This window comes from Lonchura striata, chromosome 3, assembly GCF_046129695.1.
Source record: "Lonchura striata isolate bLonStr1 chromosome 3, bLonStr1.mat, whole genome shotgun sequence".
Taxonomy (NCBI): domain Eukaryota; kingdom Metazoa; phylum Chordata; class Aves; order Passeriformes; family Estrildidae; genus Lonchura; species Lonchura striata.
The window spans coordinates 58,655,458-58,679,114 of record NC_134605.1 but is presented as its reverse complement, the minus strand read 5'-3'; the positions used below and the strand labels follow the sequence as shown (position 1 = coordinate 58,679,114).

Genomic DNA, 23,657 nt, shown 5'->3' with positions numbered 1-23,657 from the left:
AGTTTTGTCTTCCAGATGTGCCTATAATGCAAGACCTAGAAGAGGCACATTGTGATGGAGGAACTACCTGAGCATAAAAATCTTTTACAGTGTATCTACGCCTTCTAGGGATGAATTCCCACATCCTGATCTTCAAAGTCCACTCAACGCTATAGAGTGTGGAAAGTATTAAGCAGTGCTTTATCAGGGTGGAACTTCGGCAGTATCAATGTTCAGAATCAATCCCAAGATTGATATTAAATGCTGGTTTGACACATTAGGAATATAATAAGCATAGTTAGCTGACATGCTGAATTTGAAAAACAAAAGCCATCCTCAGAGACAGCTGGAACTAAAAAACCTAATAAGATTTCAGTGATGCATATGAAAGCAAAACTAAACAGAAAAACCCTGAACTTCCAAATTTGACAAAAAAAATCCTGGTGATTGAAGTACACAGATGTCTGAAATTCTTCCAGTTAAAGTAATCGGATTTTAAAGGTACTTTTCTTTACAGATATACGATATTTATCTTGACAGAGTTTACTCAACAGTTTCATTGTTCCATGTGTTTCCCTTTGGTGCTTTGAAAAGAAAGCTAGTTTGTCCTTTTCATCTGTAGCCATTCCCTCAGTAGCTGTCATTTATTACGTAAAAAAAAGGGATTGTGTTGCATGCATCTGTATGCATTTGGCTTTGCATGTAGCTATGCTTTTCTTTCAGTAAGTGTATCTTGAGGCTTGGGGAATTGTTTTGATGAAAGGACAGCTTTTTAAGCCAAAATATCTTTATCTTTCAAAGAGCTTAAATTCCTGCGGGCTAGATTAAAAAAAAAAAAAAAAAAAAAAAAAAAAACCTAAACAAAAACCCAAACCAAAAAAAAAAAACCAAAAACAACCCAAAAAAACCCCCAAAAATCCTTAAGAAACCAAAATCATACTCTTAGTGAAAGCTAGCTTTTAGACATCAACCTTCTAGGACATAATCTGTAACTCTAGGTGTATAGAACCTCTGCAGGTACCTCTTCAGCAGCACTAGGTGCTTCACAGTAACAATAACCAATATCTTGACAATCGAGGGAGAAATGTTAGCATCAGCTATCTAACTCCACTTTTAAGAGTGGCTTTTGAAAAACTTCTCAAGAGCATCAATCCTTGTTTCTATCTAATAGACCAAGCCTGTCAACAAATGCTCCAGTTTTGACAGGTCCTTCCAACCTATAGAAATCAGATCTGTTTCTCCTGCTTTCCGTGAATCTGCTTGAAATAGAGCTGAATCGCTGATGGCAAAACTTGGCCTCTCAAGAATGAGACCTTTAGGAAGCGGGCAGGAACCGTAGCTTTCCTTCCCACCTGCACTTCATCCCGCAACCCCTTAATACCCAAAGAAGGGGTTTCAGGAAGGCTGCCCAGGGTTCAAGCAAGCTACAAGTTTTTGTGTGTGCTCTTACAAGGTGTTGCAGCTTCAAAAGGAGGCATTCACAGCATCCTCCATTTTCACCCGGACAGATTATTACCGACGAGTAGTTAGAAGATGCTTTGGGAGTAGAGAGGTGTTTGTCTTCCCCACCTAGCAGATTTGGCAGTTATCTAAATCGTATCCTCATATCTTCACACTTGCAGTAATAATACGTGGGAGGTATCCCCTCTCATCAGCTTGTCTTATCCTTCAAGGGCAAAATGGATCCTACCACATCCTCTTCAAGACCATTCTTAATCCTTCTTCATGACTTAGAGAAATAAATCTAACCTCTTTTTTGTCTTTTCTATTTGCTTGCTTAGCACTATCCTGAAACACTTGTGTCTGTGCAGAATTTAATCATGTAACTACAGGCAATAGATTCTGCTCCAGAAGGAAGAGGTTATCAGGTGCTACCACACCACTTGTCAAATGTTTATTGGAATTTAAACATTTGTAAATGTTTATTGGAATTTAAACATTTGTATGTTGTTCTGGTTTTACTTCTGACTGTAAGTCCACTTATCTGCAAAGAAATTCTTAGTTTCTCAGGAAAACAAAACCCCACATGGTTTCACGTGACAGCTCACACTTAAGGATTTCTTAATTAGAAGGGTTAGATTAATTTTAAGTTATTTTAAACTGGCATTTCTAATCAATGGAAGTCCCATGGGCCTGACTCCTTCTTCCAGACTAATTTGCCTTTTATAGGCATTAGATGAGATGACACCCACCCCACAATCCCACTGAGCTCTGTCTCAGGAAAATTTGACTTTTTTTGCCCATGAAATTAATTCTTCAACTTATGCAAAACTACCACAGGTTGTTAAAAACAAGAATGCCTTTTCCAGTAAGACTCCAAAATAATTTAGAGAGATAGTGACTGTTTTGAGCCTGAGCAGAGTTTCTTTTTGTTTTAAAGGTAAATGTTAATATGGTGTCATACAGTATAGGCCAAACAAAGACTTTGTGCAGCTGCACTGCTGCTTTGGAAATAATTATAATTCCATTAATGCAAATGTTGGAAAAGATGATTTATCATGCATCTGTCAAATCTAGAGAGTGCATCACAGAAAATCTTCTAGAAGATCCTGAGCTAACTGTTCAGAAGGATGAAAAGATTTCACAAAATGGAAACTCTATAATTAGACATATAGCAAGAACACTGTATTAAGAGAAGAGACACTGAGGAGTCCTGGGGTGTGGATTCCATTAAACTACCTTAAATGAGCAGCAGGCACTGTATTGACTAATATAATAGGATTTACAGAATACATGAGTTTACAATGGAGTTTTTTGCCAATTATAAGCTCTTTGTGCAAAGAGGAAAATTGTACATAAGAGGCTATCTGGAACTTCTAGCCAGAAAAATAGTGATATCTATTTATAAACTGCAAAGGAATGCAACATCTCCAGTGCTAAGATGAGGAAAAAAAATTGTCTACTGTGTTACTAGCACTGACCAAGGCACTTTGGGTGTCTTGTCTGGTCTGAGACTTCCAGGGGTAGACACACAGCGCATACAGAGTAGCCAGAGGAAGAAACAAAGTTTTTTAAAGAAATATGTTTTGGGGTCAGGGATTAATTTCTCTAGAGAGAAAGGACATGCGAGACCAGCCCTTGTCAATACTCAAAAGCACAGTCTAGGCAGGCTGTGCAATGTCTTATGGTGGGGAGTGGTGGGCACAAACTGGTCAGAGGATGCACTCAGCTACATTGCAGATCTAATCTTTAGCTGTCTTTATGTGGTCTTAACAACACATATATGAAAGAGGTTGTTTTATCTGTATGCTGTTACTCTTTAAGAGGGAAGTATCAATTGCCTGTCACATTGTTTTTATGACCTTGTCACACAATGCAACAGACCCCTTTGCTTATCTACTGTGAAGCAGGGAATTATCTTCAAAATGAGCTGAAGCAATGATTATAAAACGGGCAATAAACAGATTAAAATCAAACTGTAGTTGAGGAGACCAACTCCAGTTGCTCCAGCTAAATAGAACCTTTGTAGACCAAAGGAATCTAGCACAGCATTTGACTGAGGAAAAAAAAAAAAAATAACAACAACAAAACTTCTTTCAAACTAACTGCTTTTTTTACTGGTCTTGTTCACTGTATTCTTTGATATCAGGTACTAAATATTACCAGAAACTGGATTCTGGAGAAATGCAGAACATTCTGCTATTCTAGTGGGGAAAATCTCTTGGCCTCATGTGGCTGATCAATTGATATGGTCAATTATTTTTATATTCAAAAAAAAAAATGAGCTTTTTGTCTGTCTTGGACAGAACAAAATTAAACAGAAATTTGGTCTATTGTGTTTGGCCCAGATTCCTCATACCCACTCTGCTGTGTATTTTTGGGTTACTACCACCAATGGAGGAAGGAATACTTTTATTTCATCTCGTTGACTGTCAGCAAAGCCATTTGAATCTCTGACTCAAAAAGGTGCTATATAAAAACCATATTAAAAGAAAAAATAACTTTAGAAAGAGAGAGAAAAGTATGTCATTGCCAGTTCAGGTATTATGGAAACCCCATGGAATGAATAATAAATCATTTTCCAGCTTTAGCTATCCTCAGGGAAAACACTTGACAGTTTCTTTAAAATATGAAATATTTTAATTATCTTCAGTAGTGTTGAACCAGCATTCAAAAAGGAGGAGAACATGTTTTTAGATTTGATATTGACTTCTCCAATTAATTTACTAAGTCTGTGGCACTTGAGCAGACCTGTGATGGATGTACAAATGACTGAGTGCCTCACTGCATATTTGTAAAGCAGATGATTGATGTATCCCATAATTTCTTTGAGCCATGGAGCTGATTTATATGCTCTGTGCTGTATAGACATTCTCTTTGTCAATTGGGACTGTAAAACCCCCCACAGGCAATTGTCTGCTATTCAGTCTTTCCCATTCACTGAAATTACACATAATTTTAGCCTGTGCATTTGCAAACTATGCTTTGCCATTTCCATTTGAAAATGCCTTTGTGTTAAACATTTTTGACTTGTCTAAATAAATATTATCCATAATAACCCTATATCAATCCATTACAAACCCATGTAACTATGTACTGCATTTAGATTTAATCCCTGAAACAAAGCCTGTTCCCACCTCACTCATGTGTTGCTTTCACAGCTGATACTCACAGCTGCAGAGAAATCTGAGCAACAGAGAAATCTGTGACTGTTTCATTTTGCTAAAGCTATAGGATCTGCAATAAAATAATGTTTGAGTGCCTGGTCTTCATATGTATAGACAATCAAATTCCAAAAGCACAGAGACCTACTGGCAGGTAAATAAGCCTGTACTTATGGGTGGAGGTAAGTGTTCAAACGTACTTAGTTCCAAATTCCATCAAAACCTCATTAGTGACACATTTATGTCATTAGCTGAAAGAGCTTTGGTGTAGTCAGCTAGAAACAACTATTTAGGAAATAGCTATAAGCTCTGCTGATGAAAAATGGCTTTTTCATTAGAGACTGTCAACTCACAGGATTAAGCTACAGCTTTGAATTGTGATGATCCAGAAAAGACAGACTTTCTACAAGCAGAAACTGCAGAATGAAGAGAGATACAAAATACCTTCTTTACTGTTCTAATTGCTCATCTTGAATCACTTTCTTCTCTAAAACTCTCTTTAATCTTCAGACAGTGCTGTAATACATTACTGGAGCAGTGTATCATGTCTGGATTTACTTGTAAATGAAATATGGTGAGAGAATCTGTGGAGTTCCAGTGGTTGTGGATTCTGAAGTTAAATTACATGCAGTATAGAACTATTTACTTGTTTTAACATTTTCTTCCTTAGGATTATGTTGCAAGTATCCTCAGTATAACATGGAACACTGAAAAAGGGTTATCTGATAGATCATCTCTCTGTATGTCACTTTTATGAACACAAGGGGAAGTTTCCCAGCTCAGTGAGATAAGCCTCCACCTTCAAGTCCTAGGGGCCATAGTAAAACATATCTTGGCATCTGGAGTAACCCACTGTAAGGGCAGGAATATTCTATGCATTAATATATTAAACTTCAGCCAGATGTCACTAAGTTTAACTCTTCTGTTTTGAAAGACAGTTGCATATCCTTGTAGCTCTTATATTTAAAGTCTGCTTATAATGTTGTCTTTTATAGCACAATCTTTTTATACAATATTTTCTTCTTGTTTCTCTGCTTAAATGGGAATTTTTCCATTGTTTTTAATTTTCTCTTTCCAGACCCATTTCTACTTTTCAATATTACCATGGAGCTGGAAAATAAAGCACCATAATTTTTCTGGAATTATGTTAACAATATTTTTTTTCTGCCAGCTCCTTTTCCTGGAAGAAGAACAAGAAGGGACAAAAGAGAAACCAAAATTCATTGAGATAATCTTCATAAGTCTTTTCTAAATCCCTGCATGGGGCATGCCATCAAGACAACAACGCTCACACCGATGTCAGTCTGAGCTATAGGTTGAGGGACCATTTGCCTCTTTATCTGTCCTTTGCTCCCCGACTTTCAAAAGGATCCTACTTACACTGGTCTCTGACTGACACTCCAAAGTGGATTTCATTATATAAATGAAGAAACAAAAGATACAATTTGCTCTGCAAAGCCTTTCAGAGCCATGTGTTGCCCTGGTACTGCTGCTCTCACCCACAGTTGATATATCTATTTCACATCCTTCCCCATGTCACTCCACATGGGACAGAAGTAGACTCAGTGGATGGAGGGCTGTACTCCTAAATGTAAGCACAGAGCATCTGCTTTGCTGAGTGTGGAACTGACCTGAGCCAAGCTACTTTCTGTGGCATCCAGGCTGCCTTCTAGAATAATCACACTTAATTCAAGACCCTACAGGGTGTACTGAGTAGTTATAATTATTCCATCAAAGTGTATTACTGTGTTTCTGTCTCTATCAAGTGTAATCTGCCATCAGGTTATTAATTTGCCTGAATTTGCTAGAGCTTCTCACAGTCCTCTCCAGACTTATTTCACTGAACAATTCTGTTATCCAAACTTCCTTTTTTTTAGTCTACTTTTCCAAATTGTCTTTTATTGCAGCACTTTTTACATATATTGGTTCTAGGAATGTTTTTGTCCTGTACTGGGTTTTCAGGATTTTCATTTCCTCTGTTGTGTATGTGCATATGTTAGTGTATTATCTAGCACTTACCAGGGTGTAAATCACAGGGTGCCTCATTACCAAACTGGATCATTAAATGTAGGAGGGTTATTTATCTAAAATGTGTGAGAAAACCATATTTCCCTAAAAATCCCACTCAGATCTGTCACCAAACTCTTTCATTATGGAGAGCTAGTCTGATTTTTTTCATCTCCACATTAAAAGGCATTAATTTTTATGATGCCTCTTTTTGCAAAATATTTAATCCGAAGCATATTCTTACCCCATCTCAAATGTAAATTTCTAGAAGCTGTAAGTTATTTGTAGGAGAGATTTGTAAGTAGAACTATCTCAAATAATTGCCCTTTGGTACATTTCTTTCAGCATTCCTCCTCTCTGAAGCAAGACTTGAAATATGGTAAAGTAATGAAATCTGACTGAATTCAAGAGCTCTTCTATACACAGGAGCCTTGAAAGACCTTTAATAGCAAAAAAATTTCTTGCTATGAATGTAATAACAAGATCCAAAAGTGTCTGTGAGAGTAATTATCTTCCACTAAGCTGCAAAGGACTTATCCAAAAAGGTGGCAGCACTGAATTCCCTGCAGCCCTAATTAAGATTTTCCTGGTGCTCCTTCACAGAAGACACTGGGCTTGGATGGACTGCCATGGGTGGAAGAAGACAAGGCAACTGCCTCAGAAGCCTCCATTTCTTTCACATCACCTGCCCCACAGACGTGATAGGAGAGGGTGAAGAGATCCAAATGTGCCATGTGGCCCCTGATGTGAGGATGGACCCCTGATGTGGGGACAGGCCCCTCCTGGGGTTGCTGGGGCTGAGCATCTTGCTCGGCACCCCCAGTGCCCCACCACGCAGTGTGGCTGTGCTGGACATGCTCCCAGCCAGCTGAAGGCACCTTGTCTTGAAATTGAAGTGGAGTAAAGGCTTAGCTCGCCCTTTCACTCCTCCCACCCCTTAGCTAGGGGCTGCACAGGGCTTTTGTTTAGCTGTGGAAAGAAAAGACAGCTCAAGACATTTAAAGCTTTGGTCTACTAGATAGAGATGTGTCTGTGGTGCTTCAGGACAGATGCCAGCTGATGGAGAGGGCAGCAGGAGTTTTTTTAGACAAAGTGGAAAGAACAGAACAAGCCTTGAACCTAGCTCTTGGCTCTGAGAAAAAAAAAGAAAAAGAAAAAAAAGATAGATATTTTGAGCTCACTAACAAGGTCCTATCTTTTGCATATATTTAGAGAAAGGTTTGAAACAAGGACATAACAATACAGTGCAAGAGGAATACACAGGTCATGCAGAGCATGAAAGAATTTTATATGTGTGTGTGTGTGTGTGCACGTGAGTATGATTTGCTTCTTATAACCCAGTTTGGTAAACCCTCACCTGAGAGATTTAAATCACGCCCAATTTTCACCATGTTTGCCTCTCCCTATTTAGCAAACTGCAATGCAACTCTAAGAGGTGGGTTGCCTGCTCTTTCAAAACTAGCTTATTCACAGGAGGTATTCATTACACAGCATGGTAATTTGTTTTGAAAGCAAATTTACCCTCCTCATCAAGCCAGTGAGTTATGTGCAACCTGAACTATGCAGATAGACATGGAAAACTGAAGTTTGGTTTTTGTAAATCACTACCCTGGCAGTGGTCCAAGCTCTCAGGGCTTCAGCTGTTACACTGGTACAGCAGATATAAGCTCCCATATAACTAATTCACATCAGTTACAAAAAACAATAGTATACCTGTGTAAGCCAGTCATGTGAAAATTAGCATGATTTTCTGGCAATGCTTGATAATTATCTAGTCCACTGTAAGTAAAGCAGAAAAAAAAGTAATAAAAATGCAGAGATTATACACTATTGTACAAATAACAGAGGAGACTTAATAGAGGTTACATCAGAAATAATTTTTATCAATTCCAGCTGACATATGCCTTAAAAGAAAAGTCTGGGGAAGTGGAAATGTGGGCATGTATTAAGAAAAAACCATCATTATTTAAAATAATTTTAGTTTCAAAATAATATTATTTACCCTAAGTCAATTTTTAAAGACCCCACTACATAATTACAATCACAGTAAACAAGCAGTAATGATTTTTTTTTCCTTGTTCTGTACTGGAAATAAGAATAGGAATACAGACACGTGTTCCCTCGGATGATGTGTTTTAATCAGGTTGGTTTTTATAAGGCTTTTTTCAAACTGATCAGAATAGCCTGAAGCCTGTCAGAAAAAAACATGTTGCCTAGAATAAGTAAGTCTTTAATAATATTTCACAGCTGATTTGTTTTTGAGTTAATTTGCCCTTGAACAAAAGAACAGGGTCAGGAGGACCCTTGTATGAGTTGGTGTTGAGCACAGCACAAAGGAGCTATCATCATGATACCAGTACCTGGTTGAGTACTGAAAAACAGTGAAGGAAGAGAAGTGGAGAAAAAGAACCAAGAGTTATCCAGAAGAGATGACTGGAACAATCAAAGCTCCCTGCTGATTTAACAGAGATCACGTTGTCTTCTCCTTGAAATACAGAACTGTCTGTTCGAGTTCATTGGTTTAAAGTGAGGGGAGTTATTTCACACTTAATGCAGCTTGTGACACTTGTAATCCTCGAAGAGAATCTCACCCAGAAACTCTCTTTAAACCTGGAAAAGGTCACACACAGAACTCCTTCACCCTTTATTATTAAAAGCTTCCTGCCTGCTTCTACTGTAGAGAAAAAGGCAGTGACCTTACATTTAATCACATCAAGGACTCTGTGCTTTAACTTACTTAAAAGAGTCCTTATGCAGGATAGCTTTATCCAAGAAGTCTTTTACCAGATAATGATGTTTTTAAAGCAGCGTGCAAAATATCTCCCTTGCTGCAGACTCCAGATGCTGAGTAAGCAGCTTCTCCACTGCCTGTAGAAAGGAGGCAGCGAGAGAGGTCCAGGGGAATCTGCATTCAGCCAAATCTACCCCATATGCATGCGAAACCTAATGGAAATCAGTTGTGAGGCCCTACAGCTCTACAGGAGTACATGTGATTACAGCAAGGCAAAGGATTTGCAGAATCCTGCATCTTTGGTGCTTTCATTTTTTTAATACTTCAGCCTGAGCAAAATTAATCTTCTTAATGAAGTAAAATGGAGGAGTAATTAGCTCCTTCACTTGCACATGTTTAACCACAATGCCTTTGCTGGGTTTCAAAAGTGTACAGGACTTCCTTTTTTACCTGCTGCATGGATTTCCCTGTTTAAAAATGCAGCAAATGTATTTGAAAAAAATGTTTCTGCTGTGAGCTGTATGCTAAGGCTCTGATAAATGCCTTGTCACATTTGCTCTGCTTTGTACTTGGAAAGATTCTTATTTGTTTGCTTTTATGTTTCTACAACTCTCTCTCTTTTTTGCACACCATTTCCAGTCAAGAGATTATTCTGTCAGGGATGCCAGACTCTATGGAAAACTTTCTGCTCTGCATTTGGCTTTTCTCCACAGGGATAATATGGAGCTGAACAATGAAAAAAAAGGTCCAAAGTCTGCCTCAGAAAAGCCCCTTCTCAACCATTTCATCTCAGCCCTCTCAGTTTTGCCATCTGCGCATCTGTGTGCACCTGCCCAGCACTAGATGAGGAGTGGTGTAATCTATAACATACTAACATGACTTGAGGCAAAACAGGGTTTCCCTTCTCCTCCTAGAAGACCCCCTGAATAGCTCATCTCCTGTTTGGGAAAACTTCCTGAGCCAAATTCTGATTTCTAAAAAGAAAGCTAGATATGGTTTGGAGGGTAGAGGGGATGAAGGGTGGGTTTGTACTTGTTGGACAGAAGGGAAAAAATAAGCAAGTCTGTGTATTTTTCATTATCTTGGAAAGATAGTATCACATATCCCCCTCACCTCAGTTTCTGTGAAACGGGGAAATAATATTTATTATTACTGCTAATCTGCTCAAATACTATGAGAGTACATCACAGCATTTTAGTGAATAGTCTTTTGTTTTCCATGCGTACCAAATTTCAAGGTAGAAAGCAGAGCTCAGATGTACACAACAGCCTTGGTCAGTAGAGTTAAAGGTTTTGGAACATGCGTTCCCTTCCGGGGGCACACAATCTCTTAAATACAGGTCCATTGTAAGTACAGACCTGTTATCAGTAAAAAACATGTAAACAAAGTTTGTGGGGAGGAAAGAGTGGCTTACTTTGCTGTTTCTCTGGCTCTCCCAGGAGCAGGACTCAGCCTCCTGAGGAGCAATCCCTCGCTGGAAAGGATGATCACTCAGGCAGGTCTGGCAGAAGGGAGGCTCGAGCTCTGAATCCCCTGCAGGTAAACTCATCACAGTGGACCCCGGGTATTTGAGGCTGGCATGCGGATGCTTTTCAACGTTCACCATCGGGCTCTTAATCCACCTTCGTACCTGCCAACACAGAAGCAGATTATGGATTCTCTTTGCTCTATAGCAGTTGGGATGGTACAACACAGTTTCCTATTAGGACAGTAGCACAGATTGGGGAAAATAATCAGAATCAATTTTCTGAAGGAAAAAATACCAGGCGAAGTCAGGGTGAACACACATCATCATAGCCAGGCTCTTAATGCTGAGAATTATTTGCTGTTTTGTGCAAGTCTGACGTAAGTTTATCTACAAAATAAAGGCTTTATAAATATATTGAAGTACATGGTAGACTGCTAAAAAGAGAGCGATAACTACCCAAAGCAAGTACTTCCAGTCTAAACAGCTCAATTCCACCATGAGAAAAAGCAGACTGGTTTTGCAGGAATAGAATTGCAAGACTTGCTTTCTGCAGTCCTTTCTTTCAACAGCAGTATCTTCTGTATCATCTCTGACTTTATAAACTACCTCTGCCTTTTCTGTGCCTCCTATCACTCCATTCAAGAGTCAGTTTCTCTTGCTGACCTGCCCCAAATTTTGACCCTGACCCCTCTAGCCTTCCCCTGCCTTCTCATCTCTGCAGCTTCCCAGCTAGGAACCAGTGCACTGCAGTAGGAAGGACACTGGTTACGAGCATAATGCACTGTGCTGGCAGGGCATGGTGTCAGCCTTGTGCACTTTGTTTCCTCTTCCTTTCACTTCTGTGACTGTCTCTTTGATGTGAATCAACTGTATTGGATTTTCTGAGGCATTAAGTGAGGAGTGAGAGACCTTCTGAGCTCTTTTCCAAGTTACTTTCCACTGCAAAATCAAATAGACCACTATGTGAGCTGTGGTATATTTACACTGAATCTGATCAGAACTCTGTCGTTTGGATGCAAAGGATGGATGTCTCAGGACAAACTCTTTCAGCCTGGAGGGAGAAGGCTGAGACAACCAGGGCTGACAGCACTATTGACAGGATGCTGTATCTTTGCTCTGTGATCTTTGTGTCCCTGGCCTCAGCATCTCCATTCTTCATTAGGAGATATTTGCCATTAGAGGATTCTTTACATCAAGAAAAAAAAACATTTTATCTCACTATAGCCATGAGCAGGATGGCAAGAGCTTGATTAACAGTGGAAATCTTATATCACAGCAACTGGTAACCGGGATCGTGTATGATAAACAAACAGAATGAGACATCTCTAACTGGCCTTCTGCTGGTGACTCCTCCATGAACAAAGAGCCTGCTCTGCTGACCTGCTGGAAATCTCAAGATTAGGAAGATTTCTCTTTCCTCTCTATAGAAACCAAGCAAATAGATTTCCTTCTGTGGGCAAATGAGCCACTTTCCAGTGCATTGCCCATATATTTTTTAGTGTTAGTTCACGTGGATAATATTACCCTCTACTTCCATGCTCTGGAGCATCCCCACAAAATATCCGGACTGCTTTAGCTTCAGGTTGATGGGTTGAAGTTGTAGGGGGGAGGGCTTATTTTTTTTTTCAGATTTAATTTCAACAAATATATATTGAAACTAATCTTTTAACTCAGGCAGATTTAAAAAAAAATATTTTTGCCAAGCATAATTGATTCTATGATTGTTAAGAACATCATTAAATATATTATTCTCTCCAAATAAATACAATGTTATGTGTCTTGATCTAATTTCAGATTTTGGCGTGTTAAAAATAACAATTGTATAAGTGGAAAAAAAAAAAAACAACCCATGCTTGATTTCCCAGTGTAGTTTTATTACAAGAAACATTCAATATATTTAATGTGATTCTGAAAGAAGTAAATGTCTGTTGAACTTGTCCTTTTTAAGATATTCCTGGTAGTCAGTCAAGTATTTTCTGACCTGGTTCTGGCTTTCTTCCTCAACATCCTGCAGCTTCAGGCATTTCACTATGGGTGCACACAGTGTGTAGAAATGTGCATGAATAAAGAACCAAACTGACAGCAGAAAAGGACTGGGGCAGCAATGAGCTGCAGGTTCAGTCTTCCTTAAGAATTCAGGAATCATAGGCCAGTCTTTTGCTTGAGACTTCTCAATTGCATATGGAATTCACATGTAAATGTGGATCTAAGTTTTCATTAAGACCCTATGATATTTGGTTTTGTGATATCAAATTCATTACATGTGCAGTGATACAGTTAAACAATCATTTCTATTGTAACTTCACCTGTTTTTTCACTCTCTTGTCTTTCCATTGACATATCTCTAGCCTTCCTGTATATGAAAAAGCATTCAAAATATGACCTGGGTGCTTCTGATACACTGAAATATGTTGGCATTGAATGATCTTGTAGCTGTACTTTTTAATGGCAATGAAATATACATTCTGCAGTATAATGATCATAAATTAAAAATTGTGTTTTAATGATGAGGGAAAGTAAGACAGATTGAATGCATTTTATGAAGCTGCACACAGCAGAATGTAGATGGCATTTCTCTCTCTAGCATCAGCAAGTGGTTCCTCAGTTCACATTAAATTCTGAATAATTTTTCTTTATTTACTATTTATTCCAAGATGACTCCTGATTTTAAGCCAGATACACATCTTTTTTTTATGGATACTTATTGCTTTTTTAAAATGTTGGGCTAAACCAAAGTTTCCACATGATAACTCCATATTATTTATACACTATAGCCTGTACTGAGAGATAAAAAACAAGCATGATCATTAACACTGCTCTGGTCATACTGTTATTCTGTTAAATGAAGCAGAGTTTTGGGGAAACTAAAGCATAAAAATTTCAGGAGAATCCAGCTTTGAGATTGAATGAACCAACACGATTGTTGGTTTGTTTTTTGTTTTTTTTTAATGGTTGTAAAAAGTTCCAATAGGTTAGCACACCCACAAATGCGCTGTCAGGGGAGAGGTTTAAAAGTAGTTTTTCTTCATTAGGTCGGACAAAGTCCAGGTTCATGTACATCCTGTCCAGAACGCCGTGCTGACTCAGCAAGAGTCATGTAACATTTCAATAAACTTAACTGAGTCACTCTGAAAAGTAATATATAATCCACAAACGTCAATAGAAACCCAAGGCCCGCATAGCTGAGCCTGGGGAAGTTGTTTTTCTTTCCGAGCCGGGTGCTTGGTGCTGCCCACGCGCCCAGACCTGCCCGGCAGCCGCCCGCGGGAGCCGCGCCGGGGCCGGGCTGCGGTGGCTGCCAAGGAGCTCTGCCAACGCCTGGCACGCCGGGCTGCTTCTAGGGCTTGCCTTCATGGGTGTGCTAAAGTCTGCTCTCCGGTCACAAGGTACGGTCACGCACATCCAGCCCTTGCGTGGACAGCTTGGTTCAGATTTGTGCTGGGTTTAGTACATTCTGCAGCTGTTTACTCCATTTATCGGAGTTAAAATTTCAGGTTTTATTCTGAATTAAGAGGTTCAGGAGGACTTGACTCTAAACTCCTCTAATTTCACTTCTTCAGCTAATTCAGACTAATGACCCTCAGAATCCCTTTGCAGACCAACCCTACATTTAATTTTGAAAATCATAGTAAACACTGAGTAAAATGCACAGAAGAGTGTAGAAAATCCAATGATTCACCACTGACTTTCAACATATATCCATGTTCAAAGTAATTGAAAATAGAAACTGGCAGCAACTTCATAGCAGCAAGGTAAAGATCAGACTGTGGAAGAAAACCAATTTCCCTGGCCATTGCTATTCAGGTCTTGGGTTTCTACTGATGCTTGTAGATTATATATTACTTTTCAGAGACCCTCTGTTAAGTTTATTGAAATGTTATGTATATGCATTAGTCACTGAATTTTAAGTCTCCACTATAGGCTTTTGTCTAGCTTTAACCTTAATAGACTTCAAAGACTTTTTGAGGTTTTAATATTTGCATTTACATTAGACAAGTGCCTTAGATCTATAGCTCTGTTTGACTTGGGCTATCTTAAATGTCACTAAGGGATTCAAAGTGCAAAGTTTCATTTCTTTTTAATTCACTTCCACCAAAAAAACTCCTACACTGGATTGCACAAAACTAAAAAGAAATTTAAAGAAATTTCTCAGAGTTTCTCCCCTGATTTGACGAATTAAGATTAACAAGTAGCAGATGATTGTTGTTTTAATTTTAAAAAGTGTTATGTTTTCTTCTATAGTTCTTTTGAAAGTTTTAAAGTCTTCATAAAACTTCTTTAGCCTTCTAATAATGTTTACATATTTGAGAGTCAGAGTTCCACACAATTTCATGTATAAATAGAATAGTTTACATATTTCTCTGTAGGTGGAGAGAAATGATGGATTGATTTAAAATCAGTGTGGTTGGAGAGGTGGTAATTCCATTCTCCAATCCATGGTTACCTTTAGAATTCTATAAATACCAGATGTTTGAATAGAACAGGGGCTTTTATTTTTTTGAACTTACCAAGCTTCTGTATACTCATTTCATGTCCAATAGCAACAGATGATAGTTTGCTATTTAGGGCATTATGTGATCATAGAATCATGGAACAATATGGATTGGAAGGGACCTTAAAGGTCATCTAGTCCCAATCACCCTCCTGTGAGCAGGGACACCTTCTGTAAGACAAGGTTGCTCCAGGCCCCATCCAGCCTGGCCTTGAACACTTCCAGGGATGGGGCATTCATAACTTCTCTGGACAATCTGTTCCAGAGCTTCACCACTGTCATGCTGAAAATTTTCTTGCTAATACCTAATTTAAACATCTTGCTGCTCAAATTCGCTCCTTCTCCTGTCACTACATGCCCTTGTAAGTCTTTCCTTAGACTTCCTGTAAGGCCCCTTCAGGTGCTTGAAGATGCTCTAAGGTCTACCCAGAGCTCAAATACCAATGTGCTAGGTGCATAATTCTTTGTGGCACTGTAAGGAGTATTTTATTATTCAAACACATTATTATTTTTTATTCTTATCAAGATATCCACTACCATTAATAACCTAAAGCCTGCTCCTAACTGTGGGAAGCAATCCTTCTCTAAACTTCCTCTGACAGCTTCTATACTTTTGTTTCCAAGGCAAGCCCCCTTAATTTTGTCCAGCAATTTCATCCACCATTATAGAGTATAAACAGCAGACTGAGATAATCAGCTTTAATATAACTACTCATCTGAATAATTTCTAAAAATTATGAGTTTTGTGGTTGTCAAAGTAAATAATTTCAACTTTTCCAAAATAAAAAATTTCCCATTTTCAAGTCAAATGACATTTTTACTTTCTTTTTACTATTATTAGAGATAGAACAAATTATTTGGAACAAATATAGGCAGCTTCATACTCACAGACTTTCATGACTGGGAGTAAACACTTCTCCACGCTGCAACATTTTAATATTTTTTTCTATTAGTGGTTTTGTTGGACCACCAAAGGAGCTCTGGAACTAGTCGAAGTTGTTTGGCATTTCTGGCATTTCTTGCAATGACAGCAAACAAAATTGATGAAAATTTTCAAGAAAAATTAATTATTTCAAGAAAAGTGAGTTCAAAGGAGCACCCTCCTAATATGTAGACATGTTTCACTAATCCCAAAAGAAACTGAAATGTAACTGTTGTTAGAGAACAGCTCTAAATAGCATTTTCCCAAGCATGGCCTATAGCATTGCTGAAAGGTGCATAAGTATTTTTTAAAGATTCTTCATTTTCTGAGCCTTGTTTTCTCAAGTTTCCTTATTTGCTTTACTTTCTAAAAACATGATATCCAACAGTGATAATCTTAGACTTGAAAATTGCCAGATGTGATTAAATGAGATTTGCCGAGTTCCAGGGCTTTTTTCACTCCTAGCTTTTCCTGTTATGCAATAGCAAACAGATAAAGCTTTTAATTTCATATGGCTCAGTTGTCAGTGGCATCAGTCCACTCAGTCAGCACATTTTACACTTAAATTGGTCATCCATATGTCAGTCCCCATCACTGCAATCATGAGGAATATTTTCCATGAGAGAAACACCAGCCTGTTCTCTGGAGTCTCTACCAATGCAGCTGTGGCTCTTGCTCAGAGGAAAAAAGGTGCCAGTGGCACCTGTGACCATCCTGGAGCATCCTCCCTATCTGTGAAGGCTCTGATAAACTTGGTGCCTCTCAGGACAAGATGAGCTTCTTTCCTGGCTTCACAGCTGATCACTTGACCTTCAAAACTTAGGAATACACAGGAAAAGAAAAGGAAGGTTATGCAGGGACATAATGTCTTGCAAGATTAGGCCCTTTGTGGATGTGACAGTTCACTGCACTAAGCCCCAGCATCTGATATGGATTTTGACCATGGATTTTAGTAGGATTTGTCAATAGGGTGGAGGATACACATCCTGGAGTAATACTTGTGCAAAAGAAAAATGGCATAAGATTGTAGACAAATTTGATAGGTCATTAGATGTTTAAAATTGCAGACATTTGCTGAGGACTGAGCATAAACTGGATGATGGAATGGCTTGAGAAATACTGTGGAAAAAAACTGCTTGGAGGTCCAGTATTATCATGCAGTTCTCAATGAAACATCACACCCATCAACACAATAGTATCAAATGTAATCTGACAGCCTGCACAACCCTGTGCTCTCTACAGCAGCATTTTCTCCCTCCAAAACTTTGGACAGCCTTTTTTTTCATATTTTTTGTGGGAAGTGGGAATAAGCCACTCTGTGCCCTTGAACTTTTCTGCACTTAAATGTCAATTCTTCATGAAAGTTTGTTTGCATCAGTTATGGGTTATTTTGGCTCTTAGTCAGCTCCTTTACTCTGCATGTTGAATTTCAAAGTCTCTGGGTATTATTTTCCCTACCGGCCAGTACCAAACGCCTCGAGTGTGATCTAGGTCAGTGTATGTGCCTGTGTTTGAGTTCTGCCTCCTTCTGATATCAAATGTACATTCCTCCTTTTCCAGTTGCTGTTTATCTGATCCCTTCTTTCCTTTTCCTGACATTATCTAATTGCACCCTGGACAAGGATTTGAATTTTCATCCATTATGTAAACCCGAGGTGGACACGGAGCTCTTGGAATCATCTCCCCTGCAGTCTTGAGGACGACTGTCAGGAAACCTATTTAAATTACAATTAGGTGGATTAGGAAATGAAAAGCTCCATTGTTCAAACTGTACACAGCCATCTACTTAAGTGGAAAGTGGTAAAGGAGAGGCAGGCTGATTAAAGCCCCGACTGAGATCTAGCACTACTCTCTAGCTGACTCTGACATTTAATTTGTCATGTCCCATGGGAAATGCGGCACAGCAAAAGAATCAGTTTGTCAAATCACCTCGAGGTTTTTTTTCCCCTGCAGATCCCTGAAACATGCCACTTTGTTGATTAATAACCACGTTTTATTTTAAAAGGGAACGTGAAGGGCAATTCGCTGCGTAGTCATCACTTGTTTCTTTCCCTGCAAAGCTGAGAAGCTGCTCACGAAAAAGCAGATGGAGGCCAAGTAGCAGAACACCTTATTTCTGTTCAAGTCTGGATGTACATGCCCCGGATTCATGGAGAATTTAGTCCTCCAGCTGTGCCAGGAGAAAGGTTACCTGCATGTGAGGGGGATCTGGGGAAGGACAAATAGGCCACAACTTAGGGTGGAGAAATGCAGGGAATTACCAAGTTCTTCACAGGAGCCCCATCACACTTCGGTATTGCAGGGGAATATACAGCATCTAGCAGAAATGGGATCTATGCAAGGGAAGGCACGGCAAATTTTTCAGTACTTATTGTTGTCATCGCTTGCAATGTTAACACATCAAGTAAATAAGGCAGATTTTTATGATCTTAAGTGTGAATGACATGTCTCTAGGCCACAGAAGAAAGTTAGCAAAGGCATATTCTTAAAAAAAAATATGTCAACATATGACTGCGTTCAGGCACTAATCCCAAAAGCTGATGGGTACAAAAATGACTCGAGGAATCTGGAATCCTCTAAATATGAGTTTAAATATTTCTGCTGAACAAGTTGTAAATCATGTAAGTCAAGGCATGAAGAGCAGCAAAAAATTTAGGCACACCAGTATTGCAAATAACTAGTGTTAATGGGCACACAGCAAACTGCCTGGTTGATTTTCCTGTTCCAGTAAATGGGAAAGCTCTTGCCAACTCAAATAGTGCAGGAGAAAGTTTGTAAAACCTACATCTCACATTAATAGCTAAATTAACTTTTGCTATGCCCTCACACTGATTTTTTGTAATGTGGCATCAAAAAAATCTAAACTGAATAGGCACCACTTAGGATTTTCCTCTCTTGCTTCCTCCCATGTTGTCCTTGATAACAATTGTTAGTGTCATGGGATTCTTTTCTCTGTGAATAAATAAATAACCAATGTGTTGGAATCAGGTAAACGCTCTTAGATCAATTGCAAGCACTGATGGCACTTGTTACTACACGAGATGGGACAACAGATTCATTGTCCATTCTGGTGTATAAACACCCTCTGCATATTATGTCAAAGAGGAAAACAAAACAAAATGGGGTTTATTGTGTATGTGCAAGTGTAATCTTTCCAGGCTACCAAGTTAAAAGTGCTTTTCATCTAGATAAAATAAAAACAACATGAACAATACAACCCGAAATCCTATCCAAATAGTCTGAGGGTGCTCACCAGTACCTTATCTTCTTTACTCTGTTTTATGTGAGCAATGCCAGTGTCAGTAAACCTAGGCAACATTTATTTTAACTCCTGATTTAATAAACACCACATCCCATATCTATTAGTTAAAGCTTCAAATCAGTCAGCAGGGTACTGTGAGCATCTGATCCAGGCACAGGAGCCAGGGAATTCATGCTTGGATGTGAATGGCAGCAAAGGTAGGTGAATGAAAAAAATCCAGGCAAAACAAAGATACCTCAGTGTACATTTTGCCCATCTCAGTTTCCTGATGCAACAGTTATTTTGCATCCTTCAGTAATCTGGGCTGAAGCAGCCCAGCATTATAGAGTTTAACTGCAGTGAAAGAAAAATTACTGCAGTGGCAGAACATTATGGATGACTGATTACAGCACCAAGTCCCATTCAATAGTCATCCTTAACTATTCAAAAGCTTCACACTGTCAGAGAAGGGAAGCATATTTTGTGTGGCCTGAAATTAATAACTTTCCTGTTTCAAATTTGAGCCTAGCTCTACACTTCACTAATCTGCTTTACATTTGGCAGAAGGTCACCCTTCTAATTTGTTGTATAACTTTGCACAGCATCCTAATTCTTTGTCAATCTTTAAAGTGACCAGGACCACTAGACAAGCTGATTTAGGGTGCCTGGTCTTTCTGGCCCTGTGAGAGAGACATACCAAAACATTAACAGAGCTGTGGGATGGACCATACACCTTAGAAAGCTGCAGTATTCCCAGAGGGGCTCCTGGTGAAAGATGACAGTAATTTTTTACAGATCAGCTCCTTTGCCAGACAAGGCTGGGCTGGGATCTGGCAGCAGAGACTCCAGCAGCTTGTGCAGACCCATGTGTAGAGTGGCATGGCAGTGCCATGAGGGAGGCTGCCACAGTCTTGGTCAAGCCCCACCTGAGTGCTCTGGGGTGGTCCTGTAATCTATCAGACTGGGTAACACAGACAAGGCAAATGTCTCTGCCTTTTTGTTCCAAGTCAAAGGAGATATTGAATAATAGAATCATAGAATAGGTTTGGGTTGGAACAAAATTTAAAGATCCTCTAGTTCTCAGCCCTCTGCCATGGGCAGGGACACCCTCCACTTGACTAGGTTGCTTGAAGACCCTTGCAAAGTGTTTCTCAAAAGCATATCTTTCAGGAAAATAGCCACCATTTCTTCTCCTAGCTTTTTCTAGTGACCAATTTGCCTTTGCTAAGAACAGTGTTTGAGAAGAAGCAGAAATTTCACAGCACTCAAATTTAACATTTCTAAACGACATCCCAGCTGAGATGCAGTGTGCAAAACACCAATAAATTTCCATCAGGATCTAAAAAATTATTTTATTCCAAACTATACAAGAACTTATGACTTAAAACACCATCATCAGCAGGGATTTAAACTAGGAGGAGGATTTAAGTGTTTTGACAAATTAATTCATTGTCAAATGTGACCTATTCTTATAAGATCATTCACTGATTTTCATCACTGCTTTTTTTCCCCACTAGGATGAGAAAATGAACTTATGGAAAGCAGACCACTTGATACATACTCTGTCACTGTAGGAGAACATATGGTCCTGAATAATTTGCAAATAAAGTATACATCGTTGTCTAGCAATTGCACAGACTGAAAGCAAACGTCCTTGATACAAGAGACTCTTGAGGTTAAAATTTGTTGATTAATGATTCAAAATTTTCTGTGCATGATATTCTTTAGAGATATGTAATAAAATCTTAGCTCCAACTCTCTGAAAGGTAGACCAAATGTTTATAGCATTTCCTGCTCCAAAAGCTGCCAGCAATGTTTATTTGTAATCCCATGAGGAGAAAACTATTATTTTCTAGTTGCATTTCAATCTACTCTGAAATCTGCTTGAATTTCACAAAGCTTCGCATCCCTCTGTGATGACTAGATGCCTCCTCCTTTTGAGAAATGAGTCCTCCTTGGAGAGGGGTAAATGACTCAATGCTTCACAAACAAAACAGCAAACACAAGATGAACTAACAAATCTGAAAACCCATCCCAATGCAATTTCATCACCTATAAAACTGCAGCTGTTTCAATTTGTGAAACTAAGCAATTTCTCCTGCACCTGTCAAACCTGCCTGGCATTTCAATAAATTGTTCCATGTGTTGTTTTTACTCCTGTTTTAATATAGCTTGAGAAATATGGTTTTAAAAAGGGGCTAAGTACAGACAAAAAGTACAGTTAATCAGAGAAAAACCACATTTTCAAACTGCCAGTCAAAACCAGTTATTCATATGTATTAAAGAAATGTGTTCTTAAGTGAAAAAAACATAGTAACAGATGCAAACCAGACACACTCAAGAAGTATGAAACAAGGGAGGCTTTCTTTCTGCCGTTTAAATTATTTCCTTTCTTAGCTTAGTATTTTTCCAGGGCCACATTCACACACACCAGAAATATATTACCAAGCATTTATTCCTTGCGGTCTTCACTTTATTTACAAGATGACAGCAATAAAGAGCTTTGTTTTAGAAACACGAGCTGAAGTGTAAGTCACCAATGCTGACTTATCAGGTTGTGGGTTGGAGTCTCCCACATGTGTAGGTTGTTGGTTTTGGGAAGACTGACTGAGGCAGCTTGTCCTGAGTCTCTTCTTCCATATGGTTTGTTATGTGTGGATTTTCTTTTGCTTAACTCTTACAAATAAAACATAAATATTCTGAAGTTATTTTGGGCAAAAGCTACTGAAAGCTAACATATTTTTCCACTGAGAATGCCAACATTTTTTGAGGTTTCAATGCCAAAGAGGTTAAATAATTATGACATCAGAGAAAATATTAAAAATACCCTGCAGGTAGGATAATGACATGGTTTCAATTTGGTGTGCAAATCCTTTTACAGGACTGCTAGTCACCAATATAAATCATTGTGTCAGAGAATAAGAGAAATGGAGAAAGCAATCAGAAATTGAAGAAGGCAAGTAGAAGGAGATAATACCTGAGACAGCTAGGTTTTAAATGGACTAAATAGTTTTCCTAGTACTGTGACCATGAAATAAGGGAAATCAAATGATGGCTTAGCATTGTGGACTTGGCTGGTAACTTATTCACTAAAGACAACATTTGGAAAAACAGCAAATGCACCAATCTCAGCTCCTTTCCATCCTTGCAAATAATATCTCTCACTGACAGAGTACCTGGGCATATGGCACACCAGCTTTTGATTCACCTGCTAGGGCAAGTGAACCAGTTTTTAGGTGGCACACATACACTGGAGAAACCCAGTCAGGTTGTCTGGATCCCCTATAAACACACAAAGTGCAAAGATATTAGGGTGCAGAAGCTGCTGGAGTTTTCCAAGGCTCACACAAGTTACTCCAAGAGCTTCATAAAGCACACATCTAGGCTGGACTCTCTAGCAGCTTGCAATGGAGAAGCAGCACTTTCCCTTCAGCTCTGTATGGGCCTATTCAGTATTCAGGCTGCTATATGGGAGAGGTCCAGGCTGGTTAGCCCTTGGAGAGAAAAAAGAGAGAAGTATGATGAACAGAAGAAATTTGTTGAAAAGAAGATGATTTATTTACATATTTAACTTCTGGATGACTGCCAGTGTGCTTGGAACTGCACAGAAAGAGAACCTCATGAGGCTTGTCTCATATCTAATTACAGCTCTTTCAGGCTTAGTATATATGGAATAATTGGGGAATGGAATGAACAATCTCAGAGCTCTGACCTTTTTTCCCTTCAACATTTCTTAATTAATCTTAAATAGAGAAGGAAATAATTTATTTAGTCCAATCAAGATATCCCAGAGCAGTCACCTTTGTTCTCTTATCACTGTACCAAAAAAAAAAAAAAAAAAAAAAAAAGGCAGCACAAAAAAAGAGAAATAAAAACTAAAGGAACTTTTGAATCTGAAATGAGACCTCTTCCTCTCACAGGGAATTGATGGAAGGTGCATGCATGGACACCATAGGCTTAGGAAAGAATGGATACTAATGAATGCTACTTTCTGACAGGGTGAATCAAATCTCACAATCTCCTTATCAAAAATTTGCATCTCCCATCTCTAGCATGTACATCATAAGTCTTGATGTTACACACTGTCAAACTGAAATGCAGGAATTAAAAGAGAAGTGTCAGGGCCAAGATAATGAAGATACACTCTAGATTCCATCCTGATGACTGTGTTTCTTCTTGCCTCTCCACCTCTCTAAAGGTCTCGATAGTGTTA

At 38.8% G+C, this 23,657-nt stretch overlaps 1 protein-coding gene across 1 annotated transcript in view; it reads right to left on the bottom strand.

Moving 5' to 3' along the window:
- SGK1 (serum/glucocorticoid regulated kinase 1) overlaps positions 1 to 23,657 on the bottom strand; it is a 70,035-nt gene that overhangs the window by 35,603 nt on the left and 10,775 nt on the right. The window contains exon 2 of the mRNA XM_021540657.3: positions 10,736 to 10,951. Within this exon, the coding sequence (XP_021396332.2) occupies positions 10,736 to 10,951 (216 nt within the window). The remainder of the gene's footprint in view (positions 1 to 10,735; positions 10,952 to 23,657) is intronic.